This window comes from Canis lupus, chromosome 20 (genome assembly GCF_003254725.2).
Source record: "Canis lupus dingo isolate Sandy chromosome 20, ASM325472v2, whole genome shotgun sequence".
Lineage (NCBI taxonomy): Eukaryota > Metazoa > Chordata > Mammalia > Carnivora > Canidae > Canis > Canis lupus.
In genome coordinates, this window is record NC_064262.1 from 34,750,236 (window position 1) to 34,772,211 (window position 21,976).

At 40.6% G+C, this 21,976-nt stretch overlaps 1 protein-coding gene across 18 annotated transcripts in view; it reads left to right on the forward strand.

The window, feature by feature from the left end:
* Positions 1 to 21,976, forward strand: part of ERC2 (ELKS/RAB6-interacting/CAST family member 2) — a 904,872-nt gene that overhangs the window by 686,965 nt on the left and 195,931 nt on the right. For 15 of the 18 annotated variants that reach the window (XR_007404126.1, XR_007404127.1, XM_049097733.1 and 12 more), the window contains 2 exons: positions 4,254 to 4,401; positions 5,871 to 5,999. Coding sequence is in view for 16 of the 18 variants with exons in the window: in XM_049097733.1 (XP_048953690.1) it covers positions 4,254 to 4,401; positions 5,871 to 5,999 (277 nt within the window). In the remaining 2 variants the exon portion in view is untranslated. The remainder of the gene's footprint in view (positions 1 to 4,253; positions 4,402 to 5,870; positions 6,000 to 21,976) is intronic. The other 3 variants (XM_049097739.1, XM_049097744.1, XM_025456245.3) reach the window with 1 other exon arrangement.

The following is a 21,976-nucleotide window of genomic DNA, read 5'->3' on the forward strand; positions in this document are numbered from 1 at the left end:
TGATGAGTAGTGGTTTTAAATATACTTTTATAAAAATGATTTAAGTGTATTTGAGGTATAATAATTGATAATAGGATTTGGGACTGTATTTGGCAATAACATCTGCAGAGAATTAGGAATTGACATATGTTTTGTAATCAACAGTTTTCTGATCAACAAAAAACCAAGAGTTAGAAATTAATTTATTGGGAATTTTAATGATATTACAAGAGGAAATATAAGTTTTAAGTTGGAAAAGGAATTTAGAAGAGTCTATGTTGGCAAATTGAATTAAAAAATATTTTTTTAAAAAAGAAATCTCAACAGTCAATATAAAAAGAAAGAAAGATCAGTTTTTAGACTGATGACTTGTAACAGTTATTAAAGCTGTGTTAATTCTTAATTTTGACCTGGAAGAAGAAAATGGGTTGAAAAGGACCATAGGACATAGAGATATAAAAGTTGATCCAGGGAACCTATTTAGGTAACGCTTACAATTAAGTGGGAGATGATGTAGATTGTACCAGACATGTGTATATGAAAGTATGTGTGCGTGCACTTAACCCGTGCATAAAGAGTAGAGGGACAGAGAGAACATAATAAATACCTTGATGGGAAAATGAACACATTTCACATATGCCAAGTATTTGAAGCATGCATCTGCAGTTTTTTTGGTGACTGAGAAGTTTCATTTACAGTTTTTTAATGTTTACTCTCATGATATTTTGTGAGAAATGGGAAGAATGCTGGAAGGTATGGGTAGAAAAGGGCAAAAACCAACCTATTTCACCAACGTGAGGTAATGACTATTAGCATTTTAGTGTCTTTCCCTCCCATTTTTTTCTATGAATATAGTTTTATGTTTTGGCGATCTTATATATACACATGCACATCAAGAACTGTGAGGATTCTAGATTTTTCCTTATTGGCATGCTAATAGGTTAGTCTGCCTCGGTTTCATGGATGTAGGTAGATGACCAGAGACTTTGAGGTCAGAAACAAAGGACTTCACTGCTCAAGGTGCAGAGAGTAGGATCAGTATATTTATGTCAATTCTCCTTTCCTTAAGTCTCATGGAAGCAAGGCAGATGGGCCAGACGAATAGCTGTACCTACAGTGGATTGATTACATTGCAAGAGAAGAATCCTCAATCTACGGAATCTGAATCTTTTATAATGGCAGTAACATGCCTGCCCTTTGCTCTGGATTGAGATACTATTATATGAGGACAGTAAGCATGTCTATCCTTTGATCCAAAGGAAAAAACTACCTCTGTCTTCTAAGGCTATTCACTGTACAAACGTTCTGGAAAGATTGTGAGAAAAGAAGATAGTGACTATGCTTGTAAAATGGGCAGAAGTATGAGACATGTGTAGAATTGTCTCTCAACAAATGTTTTCAAAGATCTTTTTTAGTCAGCATTTTACATGCAGCATATAGCTGTAAAGAGTGAAATGTAGAGGGATATCTGGGTGGCTCAGTCAGCTAAGCATCTGACTTCAGCTCAGGTCATGAGCGCAGAGTCCTGGGAGTCTGGGATCTCAGAGCCCCACACCCCATGCTGAGCTCCATGGTTAGTGGGGAGTCTGCTTCTCCCTCTCCATCTGCCCCTGCTCTTGCTTGCATGTGCATGCTTGCTCTCTCTCTCTCTCTCTCAAATAAATAAATAAAATCTTTTTTAAAAAAGAGTGAAATGTGGAGATGCAGCATAATTTATGATCAATTCCCAGTATTTCTACCAATGATTTCTTAGGTTGTTTCCATTAAAAAAAGCATCACATGGACATTTCACTTTGGGGCAGAGTGGGGTAAAATATTGCAATCACCTTAGGTGTGTGGTAGTTAAATTGGAGGAGGTAGCAAATAGGCTCTCTTTGATTTGAAGGCTGTGCTGCCTCTTCAGCTTGGCTTTATGTACAAATATGCACAAGCTGTGAACAGTAAGCATGTCTATTGTCTCAAGATGTTATCCAGAAGGAGACAGGCTGTGTGAAGCTGGATTTGAATGCTGCTGTTGATAGTCCAGGCTGCACTGGTTTTCTTCTGGAAAGTGGACATATTCCCTGACATTTCTGCTGCTCATATGTCTGACTGAGCCTCCAACAGAAGCTCCTACTGCCTGCCATTAGCAGGGCCCAGAAAAGTCCATACAAATCCCTGCAGTGAAAAGGGAGAAAATCTGAGATCCAAATAATGACCATCTTGTTCAAACATCTGGAGGGGGCCTGGTCTGGAGGGGGCCTAGTCTGGGAATTAAAGAAAGATAAAACAGGATCATGACCAGGTTTTAGTCCTGGGACTTGTATGCAAAGAAAATACCCAATACAGAGACTTTCCCAGGACTGCAACATCTTATAAGAGGTCTTCTCTCATTTTTAAAAGAATTACAATTCTTTGGGGCACTTGAGTGGCTCAGCTAGTTGGGCATCTGGCTTTTGATTTCAGCTCAGGTCATGATCTCAGGGTTATGCCCCAGGTAGGGCTCCATGCTGGGTGTGGAGCCTACTTGAGATCCTATCCCTCTGTCCCTCCCCCAGCTCTTTCTCTTTCTCTCTCTCAAATAAATAAATACAATTAATCTTTAAAAAATTAAAAATTGGAGTGCCTGAGTGGTGTAGTCAATTAAGTGTCTGACTCTTGGTTTCTTCTCAGGTCATGATCTCATTGGTTATGGGATCAGCCCCACATCAGGCTCCTCACTGCTTGTAAGAGCCTCTCCCTCTGCCTCTCCCCCTGCTCATGTTCTGTCTTTCTTCCTCTCTCTCAAAATAAATAAATCTTTAAAAAATAAAATTAAAAATTAAAATTAAATAAAAATTAAAAATGAAAGGAAGATTTGTACAGTGATATCTTCAGACATTTTTTAAAGTACAAAGTAGACATATATTTCTTGAGCAAATGTTTTTGACCCTCACTATGTGCTCAGTGCTCTTTCAGAAGCCAGAGAATTGGTGGTGCACAAGGTAGATGAGGTTCCAGTTTCATGGAGTGCCAAATCTGGACAACAAATAATGAATATCTAAGATCCTTTTAAATAGCAAAGAGTTTTATGAAGAAAGAGTATAATAAGTATAATGTGATACAGTGGCTTGGGCACAAAGTAGAAGGTCACTGCTAGGTAAAGGAGCTAGAGAGGGCTTTTCTGAGTAAGATACATTTGAGTTGAGACCTGAAGGGTAAAGACCTGTGCGAGGGCATTCCAGTCAGAGGGTATGGCAAAAGCAAAGCTTATGAGGTGAAAATAAGTATAACATTTTCAAGGACTAGAAAGAGTTTGGACACAAAATGTGCTGGAGTCTACTGATTATGGAAGGAGAAGGGGCACAAGGTGATCTCAGACAGGTCAGGGCCAGTTGGTGTAATGAGTCACAGGCATCAATAAAGGGTCTGGATTTCAAGTCTAATGGGTGACGCAATGGATTTTGCAATCAGCAGAGTGGTAGAATTCAGATTTATAATATTTTTAAAGATTACTTGGGGTTTTGTTCCAGGGAGACCAGTGGGCTGCAGGAATGAATGCTGGTGGTTAGGAGAAATTTGGTAGCAGTAGATCAGTTTAGGTAAGGAATGTCTTCTGGAGTGAAACCTACTGAAGTTGTTAATGGGTTGTCTCTGGGTAGAGAAGAAAGGGAAGGAATCAAGAATGACTTCTAGGCTTGGTGTTTGGGTTACTCAGTGGGTGGTGGTATAATTACTAGATAAGGAAGACTGAGGAAGGAATGGTATTTGGTGGAATGGCAGGAAAGCATCATTAATTACATTGAAAATGGAAAGGACTACCCTACCAAATATCTATGTATGCCTTCAGAAGAAAATCTTGCATGAAAAAAAAAATGATATTTATATTAAAATTGTTGGCCAGTTTTGTTGGGTTGTCTTGGTGTACCTAGAACTTTACTTGGCAAATGGTGGGTGGGTGGATGGATAGATGAATGAATGAATGGATGGATGGATGGATGGATGGATGGACAGATGAATGGGTGGATTAAAGTGTCCTAGAAGTGAATGCTCAGATTGACTCCTTCCATTTCTAACTTGCAGCTTTGTCTATGAAGCCAATGAAAAATGGCTCCTTCAGAGAAAGCAGTGCATGGGTCTCGGGGGTTCTGACACAAACTACTTTGTCCATTCTGAAAATCAAAGAGTTAGCTTGTCTTAAACATTGTCCATGATTCCATCCCATTAAGACAATGCTCTATGGTTCATTTCAACTATAAATGACAACTTTTTTTTACACTTTATAAAAATTATCGCAATAATCTTTATTTTACCAGACAGGAAGCGCTGCTTGCGGCAATCAGTGAAAAAGATGCAAATATTGCCTTGCTGGAATTGTCTGCTTCCAAAAAGAAAAAGACACAGGAAGAAGTCATGGCCCTCAAGAGGGAAAAAGATCGGCTCGTCCATCAGTTAAAACAGCAGGTGGGGCCTCCTGCACGAAAGGTGTGTTTTGCTGGTGTGGGGGCTTGGGTGCTTTCTCTGGGTTTAGCTACTCTTCATTCTCCCACGTCCATCGTGCCAGCTCAAACAGCTAAAACCAGGTAGGAATGAAATGGCCCAGGTTGTTGCTGGAACATCACTTTACTGCTTTTCTGTGTTTATGTGCATGTGCCTGAGCTTGTGTGGTTTGCAGCCAGCTCTGTTTTCCTTTCTTTTGTATTTGCATCATCTCCCCAGAAATAGCTCTCAGGTCTCTTCCTTCCAGTGGACTTTGTATGACTTCTGACTAAATCTTAACAAACTATGAATTAAATTCTGGGCACTTTCTTTCTCATTGGAGCTATTACCTTCTGTTTTGCTCACTTTCTGGGCCCCATCAGTAACTCTCCTCATCTAGTTCTTTATACTTCTTTCTCTCTATACTTCCAACTTTGATTCTTTAACTAGTTCCTTCAGGACCTTTTTGGCTAAGGAACATCTCCCAGCCCCTAGTACTGCCAGACTACGCTTGGAGACCTCCCCAGCCATTATTTAAACATTCTTTTTATCACCTATTTACCCAGTTATCCATCTTTTTTCCTCCTCTCTAGGCCACTCTATTTCTTCTGAGGGAGAAGGAAGGAGGGGCAAAGTCCTAACTTGTACAGAAAGTAGTTCTTTTCTTTTTGGAGGGGTTTCTGAAAGTGGCTTGAATGGAAATTGTACCTGAAGCATATTACAAAATCATTCCTGAAATCTTCAGACATCATTTCTTCTCCATATATAACTTGGGGGCTTTGGGTAAGCAAATAGTTAAAGAAATTCACTTGGATTCTAGCTTCATGATGAAACCAACTCAGCAAATACTATGGCTCAGTGGTCTGTGGTCTCACAAGGTAACAGGTCACATCTTAGTTCTGGGCACATGTGGCTCTGAAGCTTTCTAAATGCCGTATGATACCACATGGAGTGTGTCCACATCAATTTCAGCCCCCAGGACTGGTTCTCTGCCTGCTATGGTGATCTGGGCACAGTGTACAAGATGAGTGGAAGGGAAGCCAAAGAAATAAACCCTTTTACCTCACAATTGGGCCAATTCTTTCCCTCCTCAGAAAGGAGGAGTCAACCTTTGGCCCTGAACCAGAGTCCATTTCTCATAGGGCTGCCTTGCTGAGAGAGAGAGACCAATGCCATGCCTGGGTGCCCTCTCCTGCAGAGGAGGGTCCCAGTCACTGCCAGACATTGAGGTCATTCCACAGAGCAGCATGCCTCGCTAGTGCTGGCCCTGGGGGTTGGGAACTGCTTCCATCTGACCTCTTTGTTTGGGGCTATGCATCTTCTACACTGGGCTTTCCACCCACTTGGCCACAGAAAGTCAAGATAAGCCCCTTTCTTTGCTTTCTCCTAACTCCTTCCCTGTGAGCCCTGCACCCTCCCCTCCTGCACCTAACCATTGTAGCTTTCTCCCACAGGTATATAGACCTAGGAAACAGCCCCTGAGCTCGAATATACCATGCACTTGTGATGCTGGCTACAGCCCAGATATTACGGCCAAGTACCACGGGTCCAGCTACGATGCATACATGATCCAAAGGTCTCAGGTCAGTCAGCAGCTAAGGAAACACTCGCCCCCACCATGGGGGGTGGGGATGCATAACAGCTACATCCTGCCTTGCCCTTTACCTCTTTAGATGATTTCAAGTAGTTGGTGGCCAAAAATCCTGAGACCATAGATGATAGCATTCTATCTTGATTTGTAAAGTGATTTCATTTATTATGTATTTGCCAAGGGTTCCAGACTTGGTGGCTACCCTCTGGGACCAGCTCTTCTAAAATGGCCTGGCATTACTGCAAAGCCAAGGCTGCCAGAGGCCTTATTGTCAGGCATAGTGGATTAAATTTTTCTTTCTGTCTCTTAGATACCTTGCTCCCCAAATCTCCCTTTACTTTTCCAATAAGGAATTTTTTTAAGGCTGTTTTTTCTCTTTCTCAGCATCATGAAAATGCACTCCTGGATTCCAGGAAGGATTGAGTGTAGCCCTTCAATTTGCTCCTGGGAAACTGCACAAAGCCTTCATTATTCACGACAGGCTTGGTTTTGGGTATCATGGGGCACATTTGGGAAACCCCAGCCATGCAGAATTAGGCTTCTGCCTGAACTAAGGCAGGGTCTGAAGGGCTCTTGTGGAAAAAGAGACAGCAAAAGAGAAGGATGGGCTCCTTGATGATTTAGGTTTGAAATCCTTCCCCATACCCTGTAGGCAACAGAGAAGGGGGGAAAAAAAGCACACAAATTGATGTACCCTTGTTGTAAATGATATGATTCTAAAGACAATGATTAATTGGCTTTAAAAGCACTCCCTTTTTATTGAGTGTTTGTTCTGTGCCAGGGTATGTATCCAGTGTTTCTCAGGGACTTTGCCCAGTGTCCTCACAGCAGCCCTGTAGTATGGATAGCAGGATCACCTTCCTTTTCCAGGGGGCATAACTGAGACTCAGAGTGTGGAATAAACCAGCCTAAAACACACAGCTTGTAAGCAATAGAGCTTGAGTTTTGGATAGTCTACCTGAGTCCACACATACCCCACCCAGTTCAGGAAAGAATTCAGAGTGATAAGCAGAAGGGTATTCCAGAACCTGGGAGGTCCCCTTATCTTTTTAAGCTTGAAGTAGATGCCAAAATGCCCATTTAAGAATGTACTTAGGCTATTCATAAGGGGTGGATTCTGCGTAGAGCTCTTAGGTTTAGGCTATTTGATCATATCAGTAATTCCTAATACTTCTGAGTTCTCACCACATGCCAGATGTGGATGTAAAGATTTTACATACACTAACTCATCAACTCCCAACAACACTGAAGGGCTGATGCTCTTATAGGAGGTCCAGAAAGGTTGGGTCCCTTGCTCAGGCTCCACAGCTGGACATTCTATGATACTTGAAAAGACCCTTTTCCACACAACCATAACCGGATTTTGCAGATGCCATCTAGAGTTGGACTGCTTAGGATGACTCTTACTTGAGCATTTGTTAACTGTGTGATCATGGGCAAAATATTAAACCTCCATAAACCTCAGTTTTGTTATCTGTAAATTGGGCTAATAATCTAATTCAAAGTGTTGTGAGTGTATTGTATGTAAAGAGCTTTGCACCTGCCTGGCACATAGTAGGTGCTGTAAATGTGTGAGCTGCTATTACTACTACTATTACTACTACTACTACTACTACTACTACTAATAATAATAATAATAATAATAATTGATTTTATCATCACCAACCCTCAGAGATAGTTTGATTTTTATTTCATTGTTGATATTTTTCATAAACCTGGGAGTCCTAACTTATTAAGAACACACTCTTGACTGTGGGAGAAACTGCAGACAGATGTTAGTACCTAAGCCATCCTGGTCCTCCCTCCCTTAAAGTCCAAGCACTTGGGGAGCAGTGAGAAGTCATGTCAAGAACTGTAGACCCCAGGTCCCAGAGTGCTAAAGAGGCTCATAGTGCTTATTAAATTTGCTTGGTTTGTGTATGCAGTCACATAAAGTGAATCAGAGAAGGCACCCCTGGGAGAGCAAGTCTCAGACCTCCACTATCATTCCTGCATAAGTGACCTCGGAGAGCAGAGCTCTTTCAAGTACCCAGGCCAATGGGAAGGAAAGGCCTGGTCTGGATGTTCATCTGCCCAATGTACTGTGAGGATACTGAGGCAGACTGGCTCATGAGAGATGCCACCCTCTTCATGCTACCTCCTGCTCAGCTCAGCTCATGCAAGTCTTTCTACTGCCCATGACATTCACAGTGACTGAACATCAGTAGCTCATTCAACAATCCCCATAGTTATTGTACTTTGCCAAGAACATAGTAGTCACTCTATAAATATTTGTTTTGTGAATAAATGCATGATTACCACATGCCAGGCTCTATGCCAAGTGCTTTATGTATACATAAGTTTACAAATATTATCTCACTTTTTCCTCATAATCAACTATCCAACATATTGCATATCTGCCATGTGTCAGGCTCTCTGCCAGGTGCTGGGGATTCATCCACAACATATTTTATTTGCCGCAATGAGGATAGCATCATTCTTATTTTTGAGTTAATCAAACCAAGGTTCCAAGAGACCACATGACACAACTACCATACCTATACATACATATCTGGTTGTGCAGGTTTGGGCTTCTGAGATGTAGGAGCGCTGACACTTTCCCTTTAGCTAGGCTAACTACTGCATCCTTAAAGCCATAGTGTAAGCCATGGATTAGCCCCCACACCTCACAGATGTTGTCAGAGGAATCAAGTTTGAATGCCTCAGCCTATGGCTCACAAGCTACTCAAGGGCACAAGTGTGAGCGGGTATGGGTAGCTTGGTGAGGCCAAGTGCCATGCTGGGATTTAACTCAACAATATTCATTGAGTGCCTTCCCAGTAATAGAATGGTATGCATTTTTGGAATACATCAGTGACCAAAATAGATAAAGACACCTTCCTTGTGGAGTTTATGTTTTAATGCTTGGGGTGGGGAGGATGGGAAAAAGGCAATAAATCTGAACATCATAAATAAGTAAATCACATGGTAAAAAAAAAAAAAAAAAAAGAAAAGAAAAGAAAGAAAAGTGTAGACCAGTATAAGGAGAACAGGAGTGTCAAGGGAAGAATTGAGAATGTGGTAACAATGTAAAATAAGGTAGACAGATGGGCCTCATTGAGAAGGAGACACTTGAGCAAAGATGTGAAGGAGGTGAGAGAGTGAGAGCCCTTTAGAAATGTAGGAGAAGGAGAAGAGTGTTTTGGCAGAGGGAATCACCAGTGCAACGCCCTAAGGCAGGAACATGCTGCTGTGTTTGGTGAAGAAAAGGGAAACCAGTGTGGCTGGAGTAGAATAGACAAGGAAGTGAAGAGGTTAGCTGTCAAAGCAGTAATGGGGTGCAGATAGGATGTGTAGGACTCTTGTGCAAGATCTGCTGAGAGTGGTACATTCTAGAGGAGAAGTTCTCTGCAGTTAGGAAACAAAATACATTAGCTATGCAAACTCAGAGCAAGGAGGGCTTTTGGGTACCACTCAGAGTGCTACTCTCCAGATCCCCTGCGGTTAACTACTAAGGAGTCCCAGTGCTTAGCTCGCATTTTTAAAAAGCATTTCCATTTCCACTGGAGCCATGAAGAACTAATGCCAAAATTTGCTTGTCATGGCTAGTGAGAACTTTTGAGTAGGAACAGAACCCTTTGTCGAAATATCCTCCCTGACTTTCTGGCAATCTCAACAGTATACTACTGAAGTCTAAATCCTGCATTCTCCTTACCATAAGGAGGTAAGCAGGTGGTCAGGAATGGTCATCATCATGACATTGGCCTACTCAGGGTGATGGCTATGCCTAGGAGAAGTACAGCCTGCCTCCAGGCCAAGACAGAGATTCTCAAATCTCAGTGGACAAAAGCTTGGTCTTTAGAAAAGATAAATCTCATGATACACTTATCACTCTCCAGCCTTATTTCTCTAAAATCTTCCCTGGCTTCCTTTACTGGAAGGATAAAATCAAATTCAAACCAATATGTGCTCTGCTTTGTACATGCAATGCAATCCCCTCTGCCTAGAATACATTTCCCTCTTTTCCTTACGTAGTTAATAGCCATTTACTCATTCAATCTCAATCCAACACCACTTTTCTCAGGGAAGCTCTCTGGAACTTTCTCAATTGGGTAAATCTCTAGTTTGACACTCCTATAGAATGTGTACATCACTTAATTGCACTGTAACGTATGCAATTTTGCATTTGTTCTTTGATCATTTGAATGGTAACTATCTGCCCTGCTAGTTTATGAGCCCCAGGAGGACGAAGAACGAGACTCTGAGACTTTTTTGTTGTTGACCATTTATCTCCAGGCCTAGCACAATTGCTAGCACATAGTGGGCATTTAGTAAATATTTGTTGAAAGTATAAATTCATAAGTGAGTGAATTACCAGGGCAGCTTATTTTAAAAAGAGACATTATTGATCAGTCATGACTTTGACAAAACTTAGTCTTATGATTCTTCTCCCCCCAATATTCCAGGCAGCCACCACCTATAGGAGTTGGTAGAAGATGTGAGACTTGTTTGCCAAATGATGAACACAAAATGTTGTCATGTCCTTTCCTGCCATGATGTAAGACATTTTACAGAGATTGCCTTTTCCCGTACTTGAATAATGGGCAATTGTGGCCATTTTGAACCTTTCTTCTGAATCTATTCACTGTATTTTAGTTCAGATCCCCTCCAAATTTGGGGGTTCTTCTTGAATAAAATGTCACTGAGTTTCCAGATGTGGCAAAGGTTACTTGTTATGAAGGGAGCTCTTCTACTTCATCCCTGAAAAACTTCTGAGTGTCATAAATCAATTTGCCTAGAAATACCTAAACTCCTGTTAAACATCTGTCAGGAGAGCTAGAGAAGGTGATATGAAATGAGTTCAGAAATTCCAAGTATGCTTAACAACAAAAGAATCTTTATGACACTCTTCAGGTGTTGACATTTGGGTTGGTTCTAGGCTAAGCAAGGTATAAAGCTGAGAGAGCAGTACAAATTAACTTTCTGTTGCATAAAAAAAGATAAAGGATTAATCATAGCTTAGTAGTAGATACATAAGTCTGTCCAACTTTTGTATTCTTCCCAACTGCATTTCTTCATAAGCACACCTCTGACACTTTTACTCTGGCTCTTTTTAAAAAAAAAAAAAAAAAAAATCTGGCTTCCAGATTTTTGCAATTTTGAGAGAAGGTCTCAATTGGGAATGAGTTAAGTTTTCTTTTCTTTCTGTGGGGAGACTAGTTCTGAAAAATATTAGTAAAAATAACCAATTTTCCTTCTTTTGTGTTTTGGATCCAGTCTCCCCCAACTCTTTTTCTTCACCCTTAAAGGAAGGACTGACATCAAAATAATTAATTCTGAAATCATTGGATTTTTTCTGCTGCTAAGGGGTTTTTGAAGAAAGCTTAAAACTAAATCTTACCCCCTAAGCCTTATTCCCAAATGCTCCCCTGTGTGCTGAAGTAGTGATATGCACATCCTTGATGAAAATGCCTTCTTAAAATGAGGGCCAGACACTATTGTTTAGCTAAAATTAGAACCAGCTTATTTCTCAGAACTGGTTAGAATACCTCTGTGATCAGAGATAAGTTGTGCTTGGTTTTCTTTTCCCTTTCCTACTAGTTCTGGGTATTCCTTTTGGCTACCAGGAAATATACTGGGCATTTTGGGACACGGAGGTATTAATAGGCCAGGAGAGACTAGTCCAGGTCAACATTCTGGAGGCTATGCTAGTTCTGTAGAGTAGTATCTATTTGGGTAGCTTTCCCCCCTCTCCGGTGTTGTTCTTCAATAGGACTCCTATTGAAGAATTAGCCAAGTAAGTATGGCCAAGAATGGGAGATGGTGGAGGCTGCCACCATCTTGCTGTTGAACACTTTCAGGTTGTAGGGATGGAATCTTAGTCAAACTGGATCTTGGCAGAGACAGAACCATCCTGTCAAGGAAAGTGGGAAGCACCTGCATGGGATGGTTGGTCAGGCATTTCTTTCTCTTTCTGCTTGAGGCCACACATGGTTATGCTTCCTATTTACACTTCCATTGCCTTGTATGCAGATGACTTTTAATTACACTTTATGGTTCAGGAGGTGAGCACAATTAAACAGCAGTGGAGGAGCTCTGTGCAGTAGGGTTCCCATAGCCTCGTGTTTTGGTTGGATGAGCTCCAGAAAAGCTTGATTTGATCCCAGCATTGTAATGCATCACAGACTTGCCCCAGATCAAATTGCTGAAATGCAAATGCATTGGTTTTCACTGCAGACTTACTTTGGGTTAAGTTGTTCTTGTCCCACTGGTAGAATCTAGGCACATCTCTATTTATCATTGATTTCGATGCAAGGCATCTTTACAGTATGTTCCAGAGAACCCTCCTTTAAAAAAGAAATATTCAGATTCCTCCTTGGCAGACCAAGGACAGTGTATCTCAAGGAGATAAAGCTTGAAGTACTCAGTGTTACTGAAAAGTTTCCTCATAGTGTCTAAGTAATTGGTCAGGACACTAGTCTGCTCTCTTTACCTCGACTTTCCTCACTCTAAGTAGCTGATGCCTCAGCCCCAGTACTCTGGGTATCAATTCAGCCGACCAGTTGCAACACGAAATGGCACTCGGATTGTGGAGGCAAATATTTTCTCAGGGATTCAACGGGTTTCCCAAATCTCTGTTGGAGGTGCATTTTCCCAGAGCTGCAAGCTGACTTTGATGGTCCACTTTCTGAGTCTTTCATTTGAATAGTCATATTTTTAAAACCACTTTGGTTCCCTTCCCTAAATATTCATGGAGTACCTTTGGTGAGATTGTGTTAGGCCCTCTTGAGCTATAGAAGGACATTTGAGTTCACCTTTGAACCTTGGGTTTTTATCATCTCTACCACCAGTATGACAAATGTTAGCTCATGAAATGGATAACAGGGGAAAATTGCTATTTTTTGGTGCAGATGTGCTATCAACATTCAAAAATCTTTCCTTGCTGGAGAGGTCAGGGAATGCTTCCTACAGAAGTAGGAATTCCTGTGAATTTTATGATTGGCAGCCCATAGTCTATCTTTTGTGACAGAGGCTTATCCATGATACTTCTCTAAAGTATTTAAGGATTCTAATATAAGAATTGCTAGTTTTAGAAAAGCTCTTTACTTTTAAAATATACCTTTCTAAGTAGAAAAACTTGAAAAGCTCAACTTGATCAGTGTGTTCCTCCATTTTTAGAAATACGTAAAGAGAGAGATGGATATGACTTTTAAGTTCAGAGTGATTTGCCAACTGTGCTTCAGTAATTTGAAGCACCCCCCACAGTATCTAGCAGTTGGCAGAGCACATTAGAATAACAGGCTTAGCTGAAGGTGACCAAAACAGAGAATAGCATACAAATGCCAAGAAGATCTCTCACGCGCTGTCTCCCTCTTTTTTTATTCAAATTTCACATCTGTGCTCTATTTTTAAACATTTATTCTTTAAGTGATAACGCATGTTTTACCAAGCCTCTTATTGGATTAGACATGTTTGAAATCCCCTCGATTTTAACCTGTTCATTACTGCCTCTAAGAACATTCAGATCCATCACCAAAGCAGACAGCATATATGGGGGAAGTTCCCAAGATGTCAGCCACCAGGAAGCCATTGTACTTTGGGAAAGGACGGATCCAGCTGTTGCACTGGGTAGATTTGAGGGGATCTTAAACTGACATTGCTTCAAGAGGACTTTGTGTGTGTAATGTGTGCATCATTCTTGCTCTTCGTGACAGTTTTCTACTCACCTTTTAGAGTGGGAGTAGCTAACAATTTTTGAACTCTTGCTATATACCTGGCACTGGGTTTTAAATATATTATCTCATTTAATCTTCACAATTCTGAAAACCAGATGTTATTAATATCATTTCAGAGATAAGGAATCTAAGGTCCTGGAACTAGGTGAAGACACCGCAACTGAAGTTGTGAAGAGGTCTCACTCCAAAGCTCTTCCATACTCTTCTCAGCCCAAGTCCCCAGGTTGCTGCGATACCTCATTCGGTCATCGCCCCCAAGCAACAGGGTAGCATAAAAAGAAGGCTTTATCTTGTGATACTGAGCACCACTCCCAGCTCCTCCTACAGGCCCCACCAGCTCCGGCTATGACCTGAGGTCACACATGCAGGCTGGGAAGGGAGACTTATCTCTTTCTACATCACCAGGTGTCTCCTGCTGCCATGGGGAAGGTTTGCCACAGGCTTGATCAAGTCTGCCACATTTTCTGCTTCCCTATGTGAAATCTTGGCACTTGCCTCTTTTAGCCTTTGTGTTTCATTCTCAAGATAGCTGCTGGAAGCCTTTTTCCCTCTCCATTTTCCACTGTCTTCTTCATCATCTCATATATAAAACAGGTTTCTCCTGGTCTCTTTTCTCTCCCTCCCTCCTTTCCTTCCTCTCATCATATAATTAAAAGTCCTTCCAGGCTGTCTTCACCTTATCATTTCAAATGAATTGAAAAAAGATCTGACTTCCTGCCCTTGTGTCTTCCTAATGCTGAATTTCAAAATGAAAGAAAAGTCCTTCACCCCCCCCCCTTTGTGTTCACACTGCCCCTTGCATAACTGTGTCTAAATCACACTGATTTGTCATTGATCAGCAGTGGTGTACAGATTGTGCTTCCCTGGCTTCAGAATTTCTTCTTTTTAGGCTTTTTCAAACAATAATGTTTCAGGAAAGGGGATTACTGCCCCTTCCCTCTCATGATTGCAGAAAGACAATTATCAAACACAGTATTTAGCATTCTTGTAGTTTATCTTTACTCTCACTTAACTACATATTCTTTTTGGGAAGATGCCATTTTTTTTTCCATTCTCTGCAACATGCTACTAAAGGCAGAGTTAAAACTTCTAGAACCTCTCAGGTGTGTTGTTTTTTTTAAAATGTGATCCATAGTATTGCACAATATTAAAAAGTAATAAGGATTTAATTCTGTAACCATCCTTATTATGTAAATGATACTTTTCCATACTTGAAAGCATATAAATATATGTTTTATCATAAAAATAGTATGCTCGTTTTAGAAACTTAGAAAAATGTATGTAAGAATCTAAAATCACCCATAATCCCGCCATTCAGAAATAACTGTCATTAAGATTTATAGTTTCCTACATTCCATTGTCTACATACATATTTGAACAAAGACATGACATACTACATAATAAAGTTTTTTTTAACCTTATAAACATTTAATGTTATACATTTTCCCATGTCCTTAAAAGCCTTCAAAAGCATATATCTTGGTTGTATGATTTCCATCATTGCCGTAATTATTTTTATCATTCTCTTATTTTTGGAATTTCAGTTGGTTTCTAGTTTTTCACTTTTATAATCATATTTGATGAACATCTCAGTATATAAATCTTTTTTCTGTTATTTCCTTCATGTTAGTGCTCAAAAGTTGAAATATTGGAGTTATAGTTGTTTTAAGGATTTTAGAGAATTTAGAAATGGCTCTCTCCTACAAAGTACTTGACATTTCTAAGTTTTTACAAAAATTTCAGTTGTTAGTGTTAAGTTTGTCAAGTCTATACTCTGATAACATGCCAACTATAGATTTGGGACAGAATATTACTCTAAGTATTGCAAATGACCAGTAAAAGAGAGGGAGAGTCAGAGGGAGATCTTTAAAACTTCTTAGGGGAGTAGGCATGGGAAGAAGTGAGCAGCTTATTCAGCAAATCTTATTGAGCACATACTATGTGCCAGACATTGTTCTAGACACTGAGGACACTGTAGTGAACAAAACACAAAACTCCCTACCCCAAGAGAGTTTGTATTCTAGTGGAGGGGACAAACAAGAAACAAAAGAAAGGCATCATGTATATGCAACATTAAATGACAAATAGTGTGGGGAAAAATAAAGATGGTGTTCTATGAGGTGTTTGGGAGATGACTTTGAATATGGTGTTCCCAGGATGCCTCCTTGAGAAAGGGACATGTGAACAAGAACCTGAAGGGAGGTAGGGGGTGATCCATGTAGAGTACAGTGCAGGAAGAGAGTCCTCAGAGGGAACAAATTATAGCCAGGAGAGGTGGAATCTGGTCTTCTCAGGTCCAAGTCTGAAGTGCAGTTGCTGAGCTGACAAGGTGGGGGAGCCAGAACCCCACAACACCAATGTTTAGATGAGATTATTTTTAAAAATATGCACACAACAACCAAAACCCCACTCTCTTATCTCTGCCCTGATATGGCCATTGGGAAATGCCCATTGGACACAGCCAGCAAATTTTTATTCAGATGATCTCTGATGCAGTCTGGGAATGGAATTGTGCAAAGAGGTTTTAAGTTCAGATTGGACTGAGAGGCTGTCATTTCAGAGAACAATGAAAATCGACTGAACAAGAATGACAACTCACAAGGTAATGCAGGGTGGTTCTTTTGCCCCAGAAATCTCTGATTAACCAATCATCTGGAGGCTAGTTTATTTCCTTTAGCTCACCAAGAATTACAAAGATAGCTGAGAAGCCAACCAGAAACCCGACTGCTTTGGGCTGCCTTGGGTGTGCCAAAGCTCCTTTGAGTGCTAGGGTAGGAACCAGATATGTGGGTCACAAGGCCAGGCAGTTTCTGCGTTGGTCTTCTTGCATTTGGGGCCCCAATGTTCTCTGAGATATCTGACAGCATGCAGTGATCTAGGAGGTATTATATTAACTATTTAATACAGCAAAGCACAAAAGACACCTCAGCAAGGAAAACTTGACAGGTAATAGATGGTGCAAGATCTGAGAATCAGAGTTCTCACCCAGCTCTGACCTCAACACACTGAGAAACTTGGGGCAGCTCATTTTGCTTCTCTCTCACAGGCTTGGTTTTCCCATCTGTAAAATGAAGGGAATAAACCAACAGACCCCTAGGTTCCTTGCATTTTTGGTAGTCAGAGACAATTCCAGTACATTCACACATACAACGAGGACTTTGAGGCACAAGGCTGTGCTTTTGTGCTTTTGCTTTCTTGGAGCCTACAGTTGAGTAGGAGAGATGCATTGTTCAATAAGATATGAAGACAGCTGTTACTTTTTTGAACAAATGATATTTTAGGCACAGTGATTTACTTTTGTTGTTGTATTACAATTATCACAAATACTTAAAGCGGTAGGTATCATCAGAATCCTCCACTTTGCAGAGGCAGAAACCAAATCACAGAGCTGGTGAGTAGTCAAGCCAAGATGCCATCAGTGAATCTCTCTGTAGGGGTAGTACTCTCAGCCTCTGTTTTTCCACTGCAATGCATTTGCCCTGCTTCCTACCAAGCAACATTTGAGTATTCTAGATTTCAAAGACGGCAGGGAAGACAGAAGACTCCGAAGTTTGCTCATTTGGCTTGTGTAATTCTGACTCATCTTCATTTATTACTTAGGTGATGGTGAGCAGGTCAACTTACCTTCCTGTAAAAATGAATATTTTGTTTCCTACCTAACTCACAGAGAAGCATTACCATGAAGCATCTTCTCTGGGACAAGGTCTTAAAAAAACCCTGAGGGTTGCACAAATGTGCAGAATATTAATCTCAATTCTGAGGAGCCAAGGACAAGACTATCTTACTCTTCCCCACAGGGTAGCACTGAGAAATGATGGTCCCACATTGTCTCTGCTGACAATCCATTGACACAAATCCATTCCACATGACTTGTTTCCCTGGCCAAAGAAAAAGCTTGAGTAGAAATGTTCATAAATCGCCCTTGCCTTCTGCAATTTTGGGAGGCAAATCCTGATTCACCCTTTAACAAAACATAAGTAGTGCAGAAGGTGCAAGCGTTGCCTTGAAAGAACCCAGTTCAGTATGGGTTCAGACATCTTCCTTCCAAGGAAAGGAGTGTCCAGATCTCCCAGCCTTGAACTTTCTTGTCCAGGGTGCTGGGGGGGTCTGTTGGAGTCAAGGTCTTCTGAGGTTTCTTGACATGAGATTGGGCTTCCAGGGAGAGCCTCTTGTGTTCTTGAGCTTTCTAGTGATGCAATCCTTGGTGAGGCAGGGAAACAAAAAGCTGATATTTGGGGGGGAGGGAGGGGAAGAGAACCATCTCCAGGGGATTATTTTTATGAACAAAAGACACTTAAGTGTTGCTGATTTATCTTAATAGCAGATACTATGAGTAAATGTCCCAGTTGCCTCTTCGTGCTTTTGGCAAGTGTGGATGAGAAATGGAATGGAGCAGACCCAATCGGAGCTGGCTAGCTCAAAGTTCAGGAGGCTTAATCTTTTTCACTCCAAATATGTGACTTAGAACTGTTTCCAAAGTTTTCCAAGTTGCAGGTGGACACCCAGCTTTGGAAAGCGGCAAAGCAGGTTCTATCACCAAGTTTTCTGTTTCCAGAATGATTATCTTGGGCTCAAGAGGAGAAATGCCTGTATCTCCCCTAGGTAGTTAGTTCTATAAGCTCAGTTACTATGTTCTGGTTCTGAGGGTACTATTTCTGTATATAGCAACCTTCTTTTGTCATGTGAAGAGCCCTCCTGCTTGTCATACACATGATTGGGATTCTCAGAGGACACTACAGGACTGCTCAACATATCCTCCTATGTCAGGGCTGGAATGAGAGCACGCTGAACCCAGTGCCTTAGAAGTTGGAATATAAATTATGTCAAGGCTGTGTTCAGTGTTGTAACATTTGCTAATCCTTATTAGATATGGATAAATTCTCATGGCTTAATTTGGCATGTTGAACCAGTTCTTCAGATTGTCTTTGGGGACTGGAAAGGAAATGCACAACTTTACTATAATTTTTCTTTTGTTTCTTTAGAATGGGACATAATTTTTTATTGTTAGCTGGTGGAAACTTTGGTGAATCGTGGCCAACTGTGGCTCACCCCCACAGGAAGAAAGAATCAGACGTTAGCTGAGAACATATTCTTTGAAACAAACCAGAATATTTGATTTTTGAAATATCTTCCCACTTAAAAATATGCTGTCCAACAAATATAATGTTCTGACCAAGACCAAGAGAATTGAGGAAGTAGAAAGCTACAATTTCTCTCTGAGGAAAATTTTAGAGTGATGTGTGATGCTTTAGTTTAATGCTAACTCCACGGAGCATAGAAAGAGTCTGTGAAGATGCAGGTACAACCACAGAATTTACAGAACATCCTCTCACTCTTGGTCTTCCTTCCTCCAAAGTGGAAGGAGCTAGGTGTTAGCTGGAAGTCAGGCATTCCACATTCCTTTATCTGGTTACCCACATATACATGACCTTGGGCACATCCTGTCACTTAATTTCCATTTCTGGAATTTGGTCCAAAAATATACTTGCCAATAGGCTCTCCCTGCTTGTTACCGAACAGTTTTATATTGAAAAGCATTGTTGAATATTTTAAATTGCTTCGGTTGGAAGCTATTGTCTTGTTCTTTATTCTTTTTTCAGCATCTCACATAATTTGATGGTCAGTCATGCATGCTCTGTAATCACCTTTAGGGGACTTGAATCTTGTCAAATTTGACTAGTCCAATCAGGTTTGGGGGTTATTGAATCAGTTCGTATTAAAGCTGCAAAATTATTTAAGTGAGATTTTTGTTGTATTCATAATTATAGGTTTGTTTTAACAGATCTGTTTTGCAGATTTTTATGAGCAGGAATTCTCTTAGGCAAATCCACCATGAATTCTCAGTGGGGTGAGGGTAGGCAATTTTTCATCTCTGTGGTGGCTTTTCAAAAGAGTAGTCACATTAAAAAGCCTGATTCTGTCCTCTTAGCCACACCCAATTTGCAGCTTCTGCTAAGAGCAAGACCCAAAATTATCCCCACATCTCCTTATGAAACTCTGTTGAAAAACATTAGTCCCTGTGCACTGTGCATAAAAGCCAAATTACTTTTGGAATGTTCTGTGGAACTCTGGGAATCCAGATAGGGATCAAGGAAATAGCACAGCATCTTTTCCCCCCTCTGCTCAATCTGTTGATTGATTTGTAGGCAATTATTCTCCTTACCTCCAACCATGTGGGATAAAGTATTGGGTCTAACTTCTACTGCTTGTGTGTTGATTCCTTTATTTGTTAGGTTTTTTAGATATTATATCTTGTTCTTAAACTCAGAGAATACAAAGAAAAGTTCTGGGAAAGCAGAGGCCTCATTTTCTAGCAATATTCTCCTGATAGTTTGCCAGGAGGTTAGGATGTTTCTCAGATCTTGCACACTACTGAAATGCAAATCAAGCAAGAGTTTCTGGAACAAACCAAATAAAAATCACACACTTATTCAGGGACAGAGTTGATATATGCTTATGCTGGTTTTCATTCTCAGTGATACCAAGATCTTTATAGACATGTAGGCTTCCCAGGACTTCAGGGAGGCATCCCTTAGGAAGTAAGAAAACTTTAAAAGGAGGAAGAAAGAATCCTTTCCTGATTATTCTTCAGCAGTGGCATACTGAGAAGAGATAGTAAGAAATACTGGATTTTTCCAAGTCTACAGTGATTCCCAGCTTGAAGCTCCCAAAAGGCTTATTAATGCTATGGCGATAGATTCATAGATAAAGAAGGAAGATCACAAATTAGAGTGGAAATTAAAGGAAAAATTATAAAGATGATACAGATTATTATTTCAACTTCCAATTCTCTGTGACATTTCTGCCTATCACATGGCAAAATTCTCAAAAAAATTTATGCATGTCTTAGTGTTTAAAGTGGCTTCATTAACTTCAGCAGCAGTTCTTAAACCTGGCTCTGTTTTGATATGTGGTGGGCTTCTTCACCAACTCTAGGACCAGCCTTCTAAACTACATCTTCAGGATCTCAGGGAAGGAGAACTAAAAGCTGACAGATAAGATTGACAAATCAGCATTTAGGAAGTATTGATGTAATGAAAGTGTTCAGCAACACCCCCAGGAGGGAATTGATCTCAGAATGCATATAGATGGCCTTGCAAATTCAAGCACTGTAAACATAAAATAAATGGCAAGATTTGGGATGGTTTGGGCTACAACTGTGACCAGAAGAAGTGTACCTGGGGCCTGGGACAGGACCATATAGCACAAATGGGCATGGGAGTGAAGATAAGCCAGTAGCCCAAGGCACAAGATGGTAATGGGTAAGAGAGAGTTGCTCTTTCTTTCTTTTTTTAAATTAATTTTTAAATTTAAATTCAGTTTGCCAAAATATAGTATAACACCAAGTGCTCATCCCATCAAGTGCCCTCCTTAGTGCCTTGAGCACGAAGAGGATATAAGCCTTGTTTCAGATATTCCAGGACTATGAAAAGGTATCAGAAGCTACAGACTGAGATCAGAGAACCCCTTTTGATATCCAGCAGTCTCCTGATGACTTTTGCACAGAATCAGAGAGGTTGAATAACTTGCTGATAGTTAAACAGCTCTTAAGTGACTTTGACCATTTGATTGAGGCTTTCTGACCCCACTTCTAATTTTCTTTACTCTCCAAGATACTTTCAATCATGGAAATTACCTTAATGGGGTACATTTGAGCTCTAGCTGTGATGGAGGCTGTAAGACCTGGTTTTGAAGGAAGGGGTAATCCCTGGCAAGGGAAGTACCAGGGTAAAGATGAATCTGTGTGTATATGGTATTGGAGACCATCTTTGGGGATAGTTTCTATGGATACAGCTGGGGGGGGGGCATTGTTCAGAAAGAAAGGGAAAGGATGGCCTTGCCCAGTGAATGAACTATTTTTGATACATAAGACAATAGGGAACTATGATATATTCTTAAGGGAGAGTATAATATGAAAACTGTCACCTGAAATAAATTTGGTCACCAGCATCTTTGATTAATGATAGAATGGCTTCTGAGATTAGGTTGCTGGGTCATTTCTATCTATGAACACTTGCCTTGGGTTTGATGAAGCTTGGCTACATCCCAAGGCATATTCTTGTTTTCTGCATACTTAAGAATGGTTGGCCAGTAATGACTTGGGTCTTTTATTAATGCCCCCTCATATCATACAAAGTATAACCTAACAGCTTCTTTCAATTACACAGTCTATAAGACATGGAGATTTGAAGTCTTTCCTCTGTGGCGCAAATTTCAAATCATGTCCTATAAAGCTTCATAAAACCTGAGAGAT